Genomic DNA, 19831 nt, shown 5'->3' on the forward strand with positions numbered 1-19831 from the left:
CCAATCTCTGCTTTTGTGGTGGGGCATAGAAGTAGGTTATGTTATGGATCTTTAATGTCCTGACCAACTTGTAAGTTCCACTGAGATTCCAGTCATATCACAAAGTGGACACACTATTAAACTTGCATGCGCGGGCGCATGCACGCACGCGCACACGCACACACAACACCCCCCCCCCTCTCTCACACAGACACACACACACACCCCACACACTCACTCATTCACACACACACACACACCCCACACACTCACTCATTCACACACACACAGACACACACACACTCACACATTCATTCTCTGTCTGTCTGTCTGTCTGTCTGTGACACACACACACACACACACACACACACACACACACACACACACACACACACACACACACACACACACACACACAACCCGGCCTGGAGCATATGCTCGAGAGTGTGTGCGTGTGCTGCTATTTGCCTACCAGCTCACAGTCGTAATTGGAATGCCCTTCTTATCCTGCCGAGGACTGTCTGCTCTGAATATGCATGGTGGATGTGCTCGGGGTATAAGTGGTTTATATCCAGAATTACTAGGATTATCCTAGAAAATAAAGATTACACTTGTGCAAACATGTGTTATTCTGGCTTTGGCGCACAGTTCAGACCACTTGTTTTATGAAAACAATAAGTTCCAGGGCGTAATCTCAAACAAATCCGCGGCGTTGCTCAACATCTGCTCAAAGTTATTTCTCACATAAATATTTACTTGGGGGGTGATCTTGTCTTCTCCGTTGTAGTACACTTGTATCTTGGGTGAGTTACAAGCTCCCAAGTTGTGTTTTTTAAAATGGCTCCGAGTCACCACGTTTAGAAACAGAAATAAGCATGAAATTAAAAAACCCTATCGCAGTGCGTTTGGATGTGGGGGGCTTTGAAGAAATATAATTTCTCATTAATTCGAATTTGTCATCACATTAGCTGTCAGTCTCGGTCCGCCATGCATTTCCTTGTGGTGGTTAAAAAAAGAGAGACTGAGCTGAGTGGACGGAAAGGGTTAAAAGTGTCAGTACAGCAATTATAGCCAGAACTCTCATGTCGCCTTCCACCAATGCGAGGCTGTGCGAAGACGCCCCCGCCTCCCCCGGCTCCTCATAACGTCTAATACACTGGAAAATCAAAGCGCGAGCTTTCCCCGCTCACACACTGCCGTTGCTCCACGCGGGGAGCACAACCGAGAGAGCGCGCTCTTTTCACTTCCCACTTTCACAAAGTTGGCTTAATCCCTGTTTTAACCTTATTCATCTCTTGTGAAAGCACGTATAGTCCAGTAACTACTTTTTTAGGGAGGAAAGACAGAGATTTTTCTGTTGGAAACTAATGATGAGGATAGTACATTTTTCTGTGCGCCTTTTGCGCTACTGAGGGTGAGGACTCGCAATTTTTGGTGCACAGGAGAGGAGTCGGCTGAATATGGACCGGGGATCCTCGAGGACACAATGGACTTATTCTGTGTTGCGCGCGCTGTGCCTTTTGGTGTGCACGGGCGCGATGGAGCTGGTCCACGCACAGATGCGCTACTCCATTCCGGAGGAGCTAGAACACGGGGCTTTCGTGGGAAACATAGCCGAGGACTTGGGTTTAGACGTGGCCAAGCTGTCGGCGCGGCGCTTCAGGATAGTCTCCGGCGCCAAGAAACAGTACTTGGAGGTCAACTTAGAAAATGGCATTTTGTTTGTCAACGAGAAAATCGACCGCGAGGAACTGTGTGAGCAGAGCCCAACTTGTTTTTTGCACTTGCAAGTGGTCATTGAAAACCCGCTGGAGCTCTATCGCGTGGAGGTGGAGATTTTGGATGTAAACGACAACGCGCCGAGTTTTCCGTGGAGCGAGTTCAATCTGGAGATCACCGAGTCAGCGGCGCCCGGTTCCCGCTTTCCGTTGGAGAGCGCGCAGGACTTGGACGTGGGCATCAACTCTCTGCGCTCGTATCAGCTCAGTGCGAATGAGCACTTCGCCCTGGATATCCAGACGCGCAACGACGGCAGCAAATTCGCGGAGCTCGTGCTCGAGACACCTCTGGACCGCGAGCAAAGGAAAGCGCACGATATGGTTCTGACAGCCGTGGATGGAGGCTCGCCTGAGCGCTCCGGGACCGCCAAAATCACGGTGACGGTGCTGGATGCGAATGACAACCTCCCGGTGTTCGACCGCTCAGTTTATCGAGTCAGCCTGATTGAGAATGCACCGAGAGGCACGCTGGTGCTCAAACTTAACGCCACGGACCTCGACGAGGGTCCAAACGGCGAGGTGTCATATTCTTTCAGCGGTCACGCGCCGCTAAAAGTGCGGGAATTGTTTAATGTGGACTCATACACGGGGGAAATTCGGGTGAAAGGGATTGTGGACTATGAAAAGGCGAGCGTGTATGAGTTATACGTGCAAGCCAAAGACAAGGGTCCCTCTGCCGTGGCCGTGCATTGCAAAGTGTTGGTAGATATCATGGATGTTAATGACAATGCTCCCGAGGTCATCTTGACCTCCGTGTCCACACCTGTTCAGGAGGACGCGCCACCGGGGACGGTGATCGCTGTGATCAGCGTGATGGACAGAGACTCGGGAGAGAACGGAAACGTGGACTGCGAGATCCCGAAAAATGTGCCCTTCCAGCTGCATTCGTCGTTTAAGAACTACTACACTTTGGTGACTAGCGAGTTTCTCGACCGGGAGAATGTGGCAGAGTACAACATCACACTGACGGCGAAGGACTTGGGATCCCCGCCACTGTCCACCAAGAAAAACATCCTCATCACAGTGTCTGACATTAATGACAACCCGCCGCGCTTCGTTCAGCCGACCTACACTGTCTATGTAACCGAGAACAATGCCCCAGGCGCCTCGATATGCTCGGTCACTGCCTTCGATCCAGACTCTAATCAGAACGCCTATCTGTCTTATTCTATCCTAGAGGGTCAGATCCATGGGATGCCAGTGTCCACTTACGTTTCTATCAACTCAGACAACGGCAACATTTACGCGCTGCGCTCTTTCGACTACGAGCAGCTCCGAAACTTTCAGATACGGGTTCAGGCACAGGATGCTGGCTTTCCGCCGCTGCGAAGCAATGTGACCGTGAATGTTTTCGTGCTGGACCAGAATGACAACGCGCCGGTTGTTATTTCCCCGCTACCCAAAAACGGCACGGTGGCTACGGAGATGGTCCCGAGGTCAGTGGATGCCGGGTACCTTGTCGCAAAAATCACGGCGATAGACGCTGACGCCGGGCAGAACTCGCGCCTGTCTTACCAAGTGCTCCAGGCTACGGACCCGGGGCTCTTCAGCGTTGCCCTTTACACGGGCGAAATCAGGACAATTCGCCGCTTCGTTGAGAAAGATGCCACCCGACAGCGGCTTGTCATTCTGGTCAAGGACAACGGTCAGCCTCCCCTCTCGGCCACGGTCTCCATCATCCTGTCAGTGGTGGACAACGTGCCAGAGTCGCTGTCAGATTTTGGCGACCTCACCCAAAACCCCCAGCCTCCGTCCAATCTCGCCCTCTATCTAATCGTGTCACTGAGCACCATCTCGCTCATCTTCCTAATAGCCATCATTGTGCTCGCCTCTGTCAAGTGCTACAAGGATCACGACTCGCTCAACGGCTTCGGTCTCTCGGCTGTCGGAGCCGCCTGCTGTGGCATCGAGCCGGAGCCCCCCACGGAAGTCTTTAAAAAATCCAATTTAAACCTGCAGATCTCCACGGGAGCCAAAGTGCCCACGAACTGCATGGAGGCGAACAGCACCAACACTATGTCTCAGGCGTACTGCTATAAGGTATGTCTGACTCCGGAGTCTGCCAAAAGCGACTTTATGTTTCTGAAGCCATGTAGTCCCGAAACACCGAGGAACAACGCCAACCCAAAAGCGACTACCGATACCCTGGGCTGGAACACCCAAAATCGGAATAACGGAGCCACTACCCCGAGTGAGGTAAACACCTGAGATAGTCTGCTGGTAAACAATATCCCATTTAACTCAAGTGATAATATATACATTATTACAATTTTGTAAAATATGTCATACTGTATTTTTTTATTATAGAAAGTATAGGTGGTGGATGTTAAATTCCCAAAAGCCTTAGTTAATTGCTCTTTGTATATGCTGGTGCCTCTGCCCCATGTCTCTCCTCTCCGCGCACAGCATATAATAGACTCTTGGATCAAGTTGAAAATATTAAGCGTCAAGTCAATGAATGTCTCATCAACACTCACAGGCAATCAATTGCGCCTTGTCTGTTGCAAGCAGTGCGCTTTAACAGAGAGATCAAGTATTCCAAAGCAACATCCCCACCGGAGATGTCTTAGACATGAAATACAATGACACACATTCTTCTCAGGTAGACATTTAGCGTTTCAATAGCTCAGCCGGGTTTTTACTTTTTTGAAACACAAAAAACATGATTGCTGGACACCTTGAGGGACAAAACCAAGGGCGCCAGCACATTGCAAAACTGATCAATGTCAAAATGAATCAAAACACTTGTAGGTCGTGCGCGCAGCCCCGCGTTATTGCATGTGTTTAAGAGAGGCTGGTTGGTAGATAGCCTATACTTGACATTATTGTTTAACTCCATGATTCATATATCAGGAACTGGTAGGAGTGTGAAAGAATCGCTATAAAATCGACATTTCCAGCGGCGACCACAGGTACCAAGCAGCAACCGATAACCTCAAGGACAGAGAGAGAGAGAGAGAGAGAGAGAGAGAGAGAGAGAGAGAGAGAGAGAGAGAGAGAGAGAGAGAGAGAGAGAGAGAGAGAGAGCCATTATCCGACACACAATAGTGCGCGAACGCTGGCTGGATCCGTCTATTATGGATGAAAAATGGGAGTCGGAGCGTTTAAGGAGGGAGAACGGTAGAGAGCAAGAGCCGGCTGGGACGTGCTGCGACTATAGATGCGTCCGCGTTGTCCTCGGAATGTGAGGAAGATGCTGAAGGAAGAAGGCTTACGCTCAAACGAGGGATAGGGAGGGAGGGATAAAGGGAGGGCGAGAGAGATGGGGGGGGCTAGAGGGAGGGGTGGTGTTAAGACAGAAGGGATGCACGCACGGAAGGGAGAGAAGCTAGGTTACACACACACACACACACACACACACACACACACACACACACACACACACACACACACACACACACACAGCGCGCGCGCCGAGGGGGGAGAGAGAGAGAGAGAGAGAGAGAGAGAGAGAGAGAGAGAGAGAGAGAGAGAGAGAGAGAGAGAGAGAGAGAGAGAGAGAGAGAGAGAGAGAGAGAGAGAGATATCCAGTCAGACAGATAGATGGTGAGATTCAGCTGGCTTTGTGCTAGTGGAATCCTAGATGGAAGTGTCTGGCCGCAAAATGTTAATTGGTGTATTTTCTGATTATCAGCGGGGGATACGCTGGATAATTACTTTATTTACTCTCACATTTTATATTATGTGCTTTATGTGGCCTTTCCGAATAGGGAATTAAACAATACACTTGTTAAGGCGCGGACCACTCACATCTCCAAACAGTCAGTGTTAGTAAATTGTGTGAAAAAAATTAATAACATAATAATTGTAACCTAGTTCCCCCAGTCTAATGCCATTAAAAACCAGCATGCATGACTAAAATAGATGGCTTTGAGAGTTTGAAGATTAAATCCAGCATAGCCCTAACATCAAAATTAATTGTAAGTCAATTTCCGCCCGCGTGGTAGAACGGGGTTTCCAGGGTTCAGAGAATGTGTTTCTCACCAAGAAGACGCAGAACAAAGTTTCTTTTAATCCACGGGAAGCGAGCGGTTCTTATGAGTCTTATGGCAGGCTATTCTGCAATCATGCAAAACTTAAAATAAATCGATTCCGCCCCACAATTAACCGTTTTTTTATTATTAATTTTCCTCTGCTGTGCGGCTCCCTTTGAAGATTAAAATCGTGTCTCGTTTCATCCCAGCGGTACTCTAATTGGTTTCGGAAGGTGGTGTGAATTACAATTCTAATAATAAGCTTACATTGCACTCTCCTTGTCGGCGGTTTAAGTGAATTATTAGAGCGTGGAATCCATAGCCGGTGCCCTCCGCGCGCGCCACAAAAGGCCCGCGCCAGCATCCAACACAAATGTTTCTGAACGGATGAAAGGCAAACAAAATGCCAAGCGGAGCGCTACGTCTTATTAAGCAGGCTCAAATGTCATTCGACAATTTCGCCACAGGGAGGCGATCGCATTGTTAAGCGCTGCTCTTTTCCTGGCTTGAGGTGGTTCCGCTTGGTTTAGTCCACACTGCAAATAACTGGAAGAGTTGACTGTACATCTGCATAAGCCTTATTCATATTCACAAATTCATATTCACATTTGCTGTGTTTCTTCTTACAGCTGAAGCAACCAAATACAGACTGGCCCCTGACAAAGAATCAGACTTCATCTCTGAAAAGGTAACCAGCAAATGACACATCACATAAGCCTATTAGAGAAAAAAAAGAGAGAAAGAGAGAGAAAAATCAGCACTGGACAGTTCTTACTCTCATATTACAAGTCCTTGCCAAAAAGTGCACTATATGTGCTTTTCTTCATCTACACAGTTGCATACCATGTATGAATGACCCTCCACATCTTTTCCCTCTTTTACTCCTCTCTAGCTACAATTCTATCAATATGGATGGCACGCTGATGCGCAAGGCGATGCAGACTGACCCAGAAAACTTTGTGAGCCCAATGGTAGGCCAGTACTGGACCTGGGGGAATCACATGCGGGGTAAGTCTAAAGTGAAGAGTTCCCCAGACTCCTCTTGCACATCGCTGAATCTATTTTAGCAGAACTAAAGTATTACATTGATGCAAGATGAGCACAGTGTTGAAATAACATAACAAAAAAAGATTGAAGAGGTCTCTGACTTGAAACAAAAAAAAAGATTATTAAAATGATTTAATAGGTCACACACATTTGATGATTAAATATAGGCTACACTGTAGTATTAGTATTAAAAAATAGCATGCATTAATGCACCCCAATGGCAACTAAGCCCTGCCCCCTCTCAGCAATAACCTTCCCAACGCCCCCCTAGACCTCCCCAATGCCCCCTGGGGGGGCTGTACCGCCCCCGTTGAGAAACACTAGACTACAGTATCTCCAAACTCCAGAGTTCAATACCAAAGTGTTGAACAATACACTGTGAGAGTAACTGTTTGAACCTGTCTAAAACACTTTTATCATAATTATTGCCATGCCATTTGTCTAACCTGTAACTATCTCCCCATCCTTATCCGTCCCCAACAGGTCCCAAGGCAGACCACTGCGCCACCACCCTCCACAACACCACCACCTCCACCACCACCAGTACCGCAGAGTACCGGACGTCTCCCCCCAACGTCGTCGGAGCTCCGCCACCACCACCGCCCCAACCACAGCAACAGCCCCGGGCCTGGACGCCGCGCTACACCCCGCCTCACCAACACCCCCAGCCCCAGCAGCACGCCCTGCAGCAGAGCCAGCCGTCGCCCCACCCTCCTCCGGGCCACCCGCCGGGCCACCCTCCGCCCGACTACCAGCACAACGTCTACATCCCGGGCACGCCCTCGGCCCTGTGCACCCTCCGGCCCCACCAGAGCCTCCACCACGTGCACCGCGGCAGCAGCGCCAACGAGCTGGACGTGGTGCACAACTCCTTCTCCACGTTCGGCAAGAAGCAGCGGCGGCTCAACTACGAGCTGCAGCAGCAGCAGCGGAGCGAGGAGACGCCCACGCCAACGGAGGTCATCAACAACGACCTCTATAACAACAACTAACCTCACTGGGCAAGTCATCCACAACGACCTCTGCAACAACAATTACATTGAGGGGGGCTGATAAGAGTCAGACAGATGCTTGTGTGTCTCTCACTGGGAAGGTGATAAACTGCTGACCTACAACAACTATCTTCATTGGGCGGGTCAGCAACAACAACGTGTATCATAACAACTGTCTTCATTGGGGCAGACAGACACAGAAGGGAAGACGGACAGAGAGATATTGTTGGTGATAAACCTCTGACCTCAACATCTAGATTTATTGGGGTGGGTATACTGTACACACACAGGCGGATAGAGACACAGACATGTACCACGCCCAGAAGTCACCAACAGTGACCTTTAAAAACACCACCTTCACGAGGACAGAAGGACAGACACCCGGTGGAGATGATCAACAATGACCCCTACGACTGCAACTACTAGCTTCATTGGGCAAGTCAAAAACAGCAACGTGCACCATAACAACTGGCTTCATTTGGGCAGACAGACAGTCATGAAGACCTGCACCGATGACCTCTGTGACAAACAACTGACTGACTTGGTCCAAAGTGACAGATTAAACCGCACAGTCAGATACTGTACATGTCAATCCTGGAGGTGTTCAATTTTGACCTTCACAACAACCACACACAACAACTTTACAACAGCTAGTTTCACATGGCCAGACAGACAAACAAGCAGGCAGACAGATATGACATCTACAACATCAGCTATTTCATTGGGGAAAGCTTTATGGATTGGCAAATAGGCATGTACAGACAGGCAGACCTGGAGGTCACTGACTATGACCTTCACAAGAACAACTAGTTGAGTGACTTGCCAGAGAAGACAGACAGATATGTGTCCCTGAAGGTCACCACCAATGACCTTTACAAAAAAAACAACTAGCTGACAAAGTTGGGTCAGACAGACAGATTGGCACCCACCCCTGTTGGTCCCCAAGAATGACCTCTAGAAGAGTGACTGGCAGACAGGCAGATGGACTGATCGGCAGGGGAGGGTATTGGCCAGGTTGGAAGGTTATAGGAGACTTCAAAGAGCCCAGCTTTGAATCAAGAGTCCCTTATTATTATTATTATTATTATTATTATTATTATTATTATTATTATTATTATTATTATTGGCTCCAAGGGCCCTAAATGTCTAGTTGTGCCTCTGGATATGGTGCAGTGGAGGCTGGGACTGAGTGAGAAAGTAGGAGTGTGCTACTAACATCCCCCCCTTACCCCCTCGGGGAGAAAACAGAAACCAAGCAGCCGCAGCAGCAAGAGCAGCAGCAGCTCTGTGTAAAAACTGAAAGTGCTTCTTGACATTATCAAAGACAATCCCCGGATCACTCTGCATTAAGCCATCTGTGAAGTGAACACGTGTGACACACACACACACACACATTGAGAAGGCTGCCTGTGTGTACAGTGGATTTCAGTGTGCCACAGCGAACATTGAGCCAGAAAGAAGTGTGTTGAAAATTTGTGACATACACCTTTCTTTTTCTACGTAACGTACTGTATGTGTATGTCTCATCATGTCTGTGAATAAGGCACTGAGCAAGCAGACAGACTTAGTGGAAGAGACAAGGCATACTGTATGTGCACCAATCAACCATCAGTAAAGGCTTCATTTCGTTGTGAGATATCCATGATTTATTGTACTAATTTCTTGTCAGAAAAAAACTTGGGCCTACATCTGCTATACACGACCACATGTGGTACTAAAAACATGCGGTAATAAAAAAAAAAAAAAAACATCCTCACATATGTTGAGGAGGTATTTGATCTATTAAATATTATGTCTTAATCTTAAAGACCACTATTGCCACTGTTGCCCTGATAACTGAAAAGAGGGGTATTGAATATTTGCCACATTGTGGGATGACTTGTATTTGAATGTCAGTCTATGTCCTTCAGTCAAATAATGTTCATCGTGTGAAAACAGCACTCCATGGTCTGTTACTAATTTATGATTGTCAAAGCAGCTCTCACTTGTGAACTTTTCTTCTTCCTCATCTTGTACTTTTTGTTTGCAGTAATTGTTTTGACAATCAATTCAGCCAAGTTGCTTTTCTTCCTGCGAAAACAGGATAATCAAAGAGTCACCTTCAGAATAATCACTTTTGGTTTTGCACAACGTGATTAAAACTAGAAATGTTCCACCATCTTGTTGAAATCCAAATCCAGTCTCTTCGTGATGAAAGTGTTGAGTGGCCCATTTGATGTACTTGTAGGCCTATTATCAAAGTACTTCAATGAAGGCCATGGTGTGCTAAACATACATCGTGTATATAACTCTGAAAATAAACTATTTTTCTGATATGTCTTCCACGCTTGTGTATAATGAAATTAATATGCAGTAGGCCTAGCCACAAACATCAAAACAGCGCTGGTATCTTGTTATGGGGGGGGGGGGTAATCTTTGGCTACTATGTAGCTGTTTATAGTTCATATTCATTGTTCTGTTTTGGCGTCAACGCACGCTTGTTAACTTATCTTTTGCCGGGAGTTGATCTAATTCTCCTTCAAAATACAATCCGGTAATTTGTTTACCACACTCTTGTGCACGAAGTCAGCAAGAAGAGCTTTCTCTACTAAACAAGAACGTGCCAAAATCAGGCTTTTCTTCCTCGCGCGCGCACCGCGAATGCTAACATATGCTAATCAGATTGCTTATATTCCCTTTCTCGGCCCGCTGAGAATTGTCTGGGTTCATTAACTGAACAAACAGAGACTCCTTGTTGGAAATATCATTTTAATTAAAGACGGGGAAACTGCGAACGAAGCGTCAGGGAATTGAGTCGCTCCTTCAAAATGCCACACCTGGACGCAATCTGCGCGGTACGCCTCTCTTCCTCCGGTGCCCTTTCCCTTTTAATTTCCCCGGGAAATGAGTTCAGAATGTCAATAGATGACTATCGGCCAATTGAGAGGGGTAATTAGATTTGCCACGTGTCCCCTTAGATTACGGACGTTAATGAGGAAACGGGTCTCCATGGCGTCGACACACTTCATAGACACTAAAGTTCACCAGCCGCTTGGCCACTGAACCAGAGGGGAGGGTGACGGCGGCGGCAAATTGTTTAAGCTCATCATAGTTGATGCAGTGGGCGACTGAAGCCATGCGGAAGGAAGGCCCTTTAGACAATGGCGTCCATCCCCGAATAATTGCTGTGGGGAGAACAATTCAGGTCGAATGTATGTAAAGACATTATCGTTCACTCAGTAGTACATTCTATACGCACCAGTCGCTGACATTTAACCTCCTCCCTGACAACAGTGGACTTGCTCCGTGGCGGTAGGCCAGCTCCGGGCCGTGTCTGCACCAGATTCAGCTTCTAACTGGGTTAGTTCTGTCCCCAAGGAGAGACTCTACCATTAGCTCTGCTCAGCAAGGGAGAGACGAACATCTACTGTAGCGAGTCTAACGGAACCACTATGTCTCCCTCTCCGTGATCTTTGCTAACCTCTCTCTCTCTCTCTCTCTCTCTCTCTCTCTCTCTCTCTCTCTCTCTCTCTCTCTCTCTCTCTCTCTCTCTCTCTCTCTACACAGAGGGAGAGAAAGAGAGAGAGTTGTCTTCTGTTCTAAGTTGTATAAGAGCACATAAAGCAAGAAGTAGGCCTAGTGCTCCTTCAGATAGATATGTTGGCTATATTTGTATTTATAGCACATTTATAAGTGTTGTTGCACCTCAAATGAAGTGCCTTGCAGCACAGCGCATGATCATCACTCTGCTGACAGACAGCCTTCATGAAATACAATTATAGTTGTACATTGTACACTCGTACATTAGGAGTTGGTGTTGTTTAGTCTTTACTGGCTCTTAAAAGGAGAACAGATAGTCTGTCTTAAAAGCCTTTTTTATAGCTCTTGAAAGACATTTTTTTCCTCAACCTAACATGACGTGTATGAATGAGAAATCTTCACAGGCATACCACGTTTATTTGATTCTCAAAGCTGAAAAGAAACCCTGAACCACACACATGACAGCTTTTTCCTTTTCAAATCGATGCACGACGTAGGCTACATAAGGAGGACCAATGATTTTATATAGGCCTAACCCCACATCTTCACTAGCATCCTCATATATTCACTATCCGTTTCCAGTGTATGATTCAGGAAGTACAGTATATATAATGTTAATGGAACATTGTGTACATCACTTCAGTGTGCCACATTATGTAAGATTGATGTACACTGTGCCCTGTAGTGTTAGATAAGAATAACAGTTAGTGATGTCCAAGGACAGTGTGAGGGCAGAACGCCTGATGTGCAGTCACACATACAGTTGATACACTGTTGTGTGTAATTGTTTAATTGCAGGCCACGTGCCATTTCAGACATAAACGTTGCCATTTGGTGCATTGTTGCTAAGTTGGCTGCAGATCCGCTATAATTTGCACATCTGCACTCGCCCTTCATCTGGGGTAATGACACCCATTCGATGGAATTCTGTGACATCTATGCTGGACATCTGTGGTCATTATACAGTAATAGGGGAATACAATGTTGGACGGCTGTGGCCTAATGTTTAAAGAATTGACCCTTGGATGAATCAGAGGGTTGCAGATTCTACATAGGATGAATGGGCGTCCCTGTGGGTTGCAGATTCTACATAGGATGAATGGGCGTCCCTGTACACCTGGGCTATTCAATTGGCAGCCCTATAGTCCACGGGCCAGGTGAGATGTCGGTACCACTCAGAGGGGCAAAGGTTGCTTATATTTTTTGAAAAGATACATGTCTGAAGTTAACATTTTTGTATGATAACCCTTCTGGAAGTACAGCTAAGTTAGGGTTATCAGCCGTTAAAGTAACACCCCCCCATCAAAAATAAAGGTTTTTAAGATGGGTGCCTGTCTTTCTACTGGCCCTTGTTTAAGACATATAGGGATGGTTAATTTTGTTATGTGTGGTATTGTTGCGAAGGGGAGACTCTGAGCTTTCATCCGACACCTCTTGAGAACATTTTGGTTAAGTATAGCCCTCCCTGCAGCTCTTCAAACATTTACTCAGACACATTTTTTTCCATTTTCACCGATATCATCTCTTGTCTTTTCATACTGTGGCATCAGGGAGCATCAGAAAGACCTATTTTCAACTCTGAAATATTGTATTGAGTATCAGGAATCTGAAAATGTATCCTTTCACTATGTTATCCCATGTTTAGGGGGTGATTTTCAGTCTTGTATGAGGCATGTTATTTTTTCAAAACACAGTTTTACCATTTTCTCATAAAGTTCAGGAAGCAATACCTCTAGGTGCATTTTGCAGTTGGTTGTCATAGCTTGTTATATACCATATGAAAGCTTGGAGTGGGTAGCATATTCATATATTATCATATATTTGGTGTACCTGTTTGCAGAGCAATGTTAACTAGGCAAATCATTTTCCATAACCAGTATCAATGATATAGTTTCTCAGTGATTCCATTGTGTCATATGGTGTCTGAATCCTGACTACTTGTCCTAAAATCAATGTTGTTATGCGCCCAGAGGTTGTATACCAGAAATATATGTGATAATGTCCCCTATGATATTAGTCTTGCAACTGAAATCATAGCAATTGTATATAAACACAACATAAACTCATCCCTTAACTTTTCACTTTCTACTACTAAAGACTACTAAAAAGTGAAGTGAAAGTCCAACTAGTTAACTCCTACATCCATTCACATTGTGACACAGCACTCCACAACACACTACACACTGTGCACACAACACACAACAAAATTGCATTTATGCCTCACCCGTGCAAGGGGCAGCCCCCAAAGGGCATCCGAAAGGCAGCAGTGCAGCGGGACGGTACCATAATTGGGGTGCCTCAGTCATGGAAGAGGATGGTGGAGAGCACTGGTTAATTAATCCCCCCACTAACCTGGCAGGTCCTGAGTGCAGTTGCACACTTGCAGGAGGAGATAAGTGCTGCACACTCTTGAGTTGTCACATTAAAAACTTGTTTATTTAATTGGAGAATTTGCGGCACTTCTCTCCTCCTGGAGGCCTTGGTCGTACCACATGTATCATGATTTACAGCAACATTTAAAAACCCTCTGCAAGAACACTTGATTTGAGGTGAAGATCATGAAGAGGTTTGCAAAGGAAGAGTGGGGTACAATGTCATCAGAGCTTTGCAAAGACAGCACGAGTTCTGAACTTCATACTGCTGCAACAACTACTACACCATGCCACCGATGAAGCAACATGCATACATGTACTGTATTCACATGTGTTGGTGTACCAACTGAGCAACTGCAGCTCACTTTCCAGGCATACACTGATACCCATCCCTAGACCCAAGCAGCAGTAATGAACAATGGAGTGGAGTGAAGTAGAGTAGAGAACTGTATGGTACAGTAGAGTATAGTTCAGTAGAGTACAGTGCATTACAATAGGAGACCATGCTGAGCATTGACCTCTATGAACCTGGTAGTCACAGTAGATGTAATGGGTTTGTTATTGCCCTGCTACTCTACATGTGCTAATGTCACAATAGCACAGAACCTCATATCACACTGAATAGTACTCCCTGCACATGCACTGTAAATGTAGAGAGTAGGACCAACTGTGGCATTCATACAGTTACATAACAGCCATGTTACACATACTATAACAGCACATGGGGCAGTTGTGGCATAGTGGTTCAGGAGATGGACATCAGATCAGAGGGTTGCAGGTTGAAATCCCACCTGTATACTGACTTATGCATAAAACTGTATACTGTATACTACATACCACTTTAGAAAGAAAAAATGCATACACAAAGAAGATGTGCACTTACCTGCTACTTAGGTACACCTTGCTGGGCTGGTACTGGGCTGGGTACTGGGCTGTAGCCTACCCCTTTTTCAATAAGAAGCCATTTAACTGCCTGCAACAACGTTCAAGTAGACTGGGGCATTGTAATGATGCTTGATTGGTACAAAGGGGCCCAACGTGTGCCAAGAAAACATCCCCTGCTGAAATTATATTTTTGTCTTCTGAATGGTCAGTATACAGTCCTCACCAGTAGTATTTGGGTGCACAATGACAATGACAGCTTCCAAACATGTTTTTCATTCATCAATGAGCTTTTTGTACTTTTCTGATGGTATTGTCCCTCACTCTTCCTTTGCAATATGTTCAACTTCTTCATGATCTTCAACTTATATCACAGGCAGTTTTTACATTTTGCTATAAATCATGACACCTCTGATACAGTCTAGGTCTCCAATACCAGATGCAACAAAGCCCTGCTGCCTGTTCAAATCACTACCCAAGACTGAAGTTGGCCTTTAGGTTTGTAGATGATAGACCTGCTGGATTTCCTGCAAGAGGGCCTGTCTGGGAACACCAGATGTGTCATTATTGACTAAACAAAACCACTAAATGAAGAGCATCTCAAAAGGACTAGGCATGGACCGCTAGATAGGGCACCAGACTGCCGCCTCTCTCTCTCGCCAATCCTTTCCTGTCACAAAATGAGCCATAAAAGACCAAAAAAAGAGGCCTAGGCCACTAGAGGACATCTAATTGAAAGTAACAAAGAACTATTTTTCATCAAATTACATTTTAAGTTCAGTACTTTTTTTGAACTACTTTACCTATACTTGAGCAGATTTTGGATGAGTACATGACTTTTACCCCTCGAGTAAGATTTAAGAAAGAAAGGCCTACGCTCACTTGAGTACAACTTCAACTCTTTTCCCATCTCTTCTGCTAAGCACATGTAAAGTTAAGATACATGTATGTCTGACAAGTAGTAACCAAACATTTTTAAGTCATATTTAACATGACACAATATGTCTACAAAAGTTGACACGATATGTTTAAATTTCTCACACATTTGCTATGATTTCGGTTGGTAGACTAACATCAAATGGGCCATTATCACATATGTTGCAGACGTTGTATATAACCTCTTGATGTATTGCATCACAACACTGATATTAGGACAAGTAGTCAGGATTCACGTATCATTACACAATGGAATCGCTGAGAAACTGTATCATTGATGCTGGTTGGTAAGGAAAATGCTTTACCTGCGTTGCCAAGCAAATAGGTACAGCAAAATATATCATAATATCCCATACACTGCAAACTCCAAGCTTTAATATGGTGTATAATGAGCTATGATAACCAATTGCAGAATGGCCCTAGAAGCGTTGCCAGTTTACCACTACATGGAACTGATAGAGTAGTGTGGGGTCATGTACAATGCAGTGTAAAAAAGAAAAGTGGAGTGGGAGTCAGATATATTACGGTTACCACTCAAATTCATCTTCAAGGTTGAAACGTCTTGAGGTATTTTGGACATATAATGAAGTTTCAGTCATAACAACAAATTGGCAACCGTTGCTATGCAAATAGGTTACTATGCAAATAGGTACACCAAATACATGGTCATATCTGTATACTATACAATCCAAGCTTTCATATGATATACAGGGTCGCTGACAGCCTTGGCTGGGCCTGGGACAAAGACATCGGAAAGGGCCCCAAATTCAATACATACAATGTAATAAGGATCAAATTCTGGGCCCCCTCTGTCCCTGGGCCCGGGACAAGACATCCATTTGTCCCCCCCTGTCGGCTTCCTTGATGATATATAACAAGCTATGATAACCAACTGCAGAATGTCTCAAAAAGGCCTGACTATACGAGACATTAGCACACAAAAAAACAGCAACAAAAAAGTGGCATGCCTGATACAAGACTGAAAATCACCCCCTAAAAATGGGATAACATAGTGAAAGGATATATTTTCAGATTCCTGATACTCAAGACAATATTTTAGAGTTTTAAATAGGTTTCTCTGATGCTCCCTGATGCCACAGTATGAAAAGACAAGAGATGATATCGGCGAAAATTGAAAAAAATGTGTCTGAGTAAATGTTTGAAAAGCTGCAGGGAGGGCTATACTTAACCAAAATGTTCTCGAAAGGTGTCGGATGAAAGCTCAGAGTCTCCCCTTCGCAACGATACCACACATAACAAAATTAACCATCCCTATATGTCTTAAACAAGGGCCAGTAGAAAGACAGGCACCCATCTTAAAAACCTTTATTTTTGATGGGGAGGTGTTACTTTAACGGCTGATAACCCTAACTTGGCTGTACTTCCAGAAGGGTTATCATACAAAAATGTTAACTTCAGACATGTATCTTTTCAAAAAATATAAGCAACCTTTGCCCCTCTGAGTGGTACCGACATCCAGGCGCGGTTCTTGCATAGAGGCGTTGCTAGGCAACCGCCNTAGGCCCCACCTTAGCCCCCCAAATTTAGGGGCCCCATCTGACTGGGAGCGGAACATTTCACATAGTAATTGGGGCCCCTTTGGACAGTAATTCACAAATAAATGGTAATTTTCATAAATAATGAATTTTGTATGTTTAAATTGGAAATAAGAGCAACACAATACATTACAAACAAATACAGATCCCGTGCACTCCCCTCTCTTTCGTGTTAAAATGGAATATTCCATCCATGCATGCCATGTGCGCGAAACGAGTTCCAAAACATTCGCTACGTTCCCACACAACATGCCTGTGCATATCTGCACAGCTCAAATGCGCACAATGCGTAATTACAGCGCATTCGGAACGCACTGTGAGTGCGCATTGCTGCCCATATATGCGCAGCGGGTCCCTCCGCGAACGCGCTGAAGACAGAAGCGACTCAAGCGAGGTGACTGACATTTCTAGGTGGTGAACAGACATGCGAGTTTTGTGCTTTCCTGAATATGGATAACACTGTGCGTAAATGTTTTAAAACTCCAACATCGGTAACTGGATAACCCACGACATGACATGTTAGAAGCCTGGACTATCTCCGTGGATCGGACAGCGACAAGGAAACGGTGCCCTACACTGTAGCACTAGCAGGTCAACTACTGTGGCTATCCCCACAGATGGATCTGTGAATGGCCGCAGCACTGATAACCCCAAGTTTTGTTGAATGAATACCTCGTGAGATATTTTGTTTCAAAAAGGCGTTACTTTTCCTCTAGATGTGAACTGGAATTGGCTCGAGTAAGTTATTCCATTGAAAAGGACGCAGCCTTTAAGCGCTTGCAGACGGTGCATCGGTATCATCAGACAACCTTCTCAATCTCTCTGAAATGATTTCAGAAACATGCTGTCGAAATTTTGAAAGGCTTAAACAAACATGCAGCTTTCAAGGAACATTCTGTAACTTGATGCGATGTGGCGAGATTTAGAACATCGCAGAATTAGCTGACATGTCAGCCATAGCTCCAGTAGATATGCTGGAGTTTTTAATAATGAACTGCGTTACGTGGCGATATTGCTGGCTAGTTCTGGATGCTAACAGGAGGTGATGTGGAAGTTCAGCCTGGAGAAACGCCGACGTGATTGACAAAAGACAGCGCACTCTACTCATAGTAAGTCACATTGATTGTGTGTGTGTGTGTGTGTGTGTGTGTGTGTGTGTGTGTGTGTGTGTGTGCGCGCGCGCGCTTGTGTGTGGAACTTGCTACTACTATGCCTCAGTTGGTTGGTTTGGAATTCACCCGCCGTGGTGTTTTGTTTTGTAGCCAAGTCAGTTTGAGATGCTTGCTGCTCGCCGTCCAATACCTCATGTGCACACGCAGTTGGTGTGGCGGTGGTGGCATTTGGGCAAAATGATACACTGCAATCTTACTGTCTACTTTTATGTGTGTCTGTGAGGGAGCGACTGCTACCTCTCTGTCAAGGATGTGTGCGTAACGAGCGGAGTGGAGATGATGAGGCACGAAGTCGGAAGTATCAAAAATAATTAGGCCTTTTTATTTACCTTTTCACCAGACATTAGAAAATAAATGTGCACGTGGGCATCAAAACACATGGACAGGACACTTCTGGCAAACAAAATACGACAGTCTTCAAAATTACTTCTGCAGCATCAAAGTCTAACAGCACAACGCTCTGCTTACACCGATATGCAGCAGTTGTACGCGAAGCCACCTCCTACTGGTTACCAGGTGCTTCTCAATCAGGGTCACTCCCATCAACGATTTGACTACAGCTTAAAAACACCCATTTCCTAGGGCCAGCCAATTATTCACTAATTCAATTACTCACTCAACGCTGCATGACTAGACTAGCCTACGCGATTGGTCTCACAATTCCTTCCGACCATCGCCAAACAAAAACAGCCAGTTTAAACACAATACTCAAAACATAACCACATAGAACGCAGATTGCCCAAGTACACATTCATAATCGTCACAAATAATAAACATGACAAAATCCCCACACATTTCCCCTCCCAAAAGTCACTGATGGAATCCTGCCATTGACTGTGCGCGCCTCCAGTGGCGGACTTAGCAATTTGGGGGCCTAAGGCGAAGTTAGCTAGGGGGCCCATCGGCCCACCAGCCCACCGGCCCACCCAAGTGTGTACCCCCCCCCCCCTTGAAAAATAATAATAATAGCCTAATAGGCTTGCTTAGAGATGCTTAGCTCACAGCATCTTCTGTATCACAGATACACAATTCAAAAACTAAGCTCTCTACAACAGTCAGAAGACCAGAAGACCTCTTGAACATAATGTGCTTGGGCCAAGTTTTGCTTTAGACATTTAGACAGCATTCAATGTTGAGAGAGGCCTATTCAGCATTGCAATATTCACATGCACATCAATCAATTACACATGGGCATCAAAGCCTTCTCTCTCTCTCTCTCTCTCTCTCTCCTCTCTCTCTCTCTCTCTCTCTCTCTCTCTCTCTCTCTCTATCTCTCTCTCTCTCTCCTCTTTCTCTCTCTCCCTCTACCCAGACCATTGCAGTGGCAAACACAGATCAAAGTTCAACGACACTGTGAGAAGGTGAAGTTTCCCTCCCCCTTCTCACTGGCTAAGTTAGCCTATTTTTAAAACTCACGAACGGTGTATTTATGAACATTTGTGTTTACTGAACTGTCGGGACTTTGGCGAGCGAAAATACACGCGCACACACTCGTACACGCGCACACTCGCACACCTGCGCTCGCAATGAAACACTTTCTCCGAACATTGTCATGGCCATGGGCGGAGGCGCGCACAGTCAATGGCAGGATTCCATCAGTGACTTTTGGGAGGGGAAATGTGTG

General features: G+C 45.5%; 1 protein-coding gene across 1 annotated transcript in view; it reads left to right on the forward strand.

Annotated features, from left to right (window-relative positions):
• Positions 1–1439: 1439 nt before the first annotated feature.
• LOC134439467 (protocadherin Fat 4-like) overlaps positions 1440–19831 on the forward strand; it is a 48980-nt gene continuing 30588 nt past the window's right edge. Inside the window, 4 exon segments of the mRNA XM_063189362.1 lie at positions 1440–3953; positions 6361–6419; positions 6624–6739; positions 7331–7737. Of these exon segments, the coding sequence (XP_063045432.1) occupies positions 1440–3953; positions 6361–6419; positions 6624–6739; positions 7331–7737 (3096 nt within the window).

Source organism: Engraulis encrasicolus, chromosome 23 (assembly GCF_034702125.1).
Source record: "Engraulis encrasicolus isolate BLACKSEA-1 chromosome 23, IST_EnEncr_1.0, whole genome shotgun sequence".
NCBI lineage: Eukaryota > Metazoa > Chordata > Actinopteri > Clupeiformes > Engraulidae > Engraulis > Engraulis encrasicolus.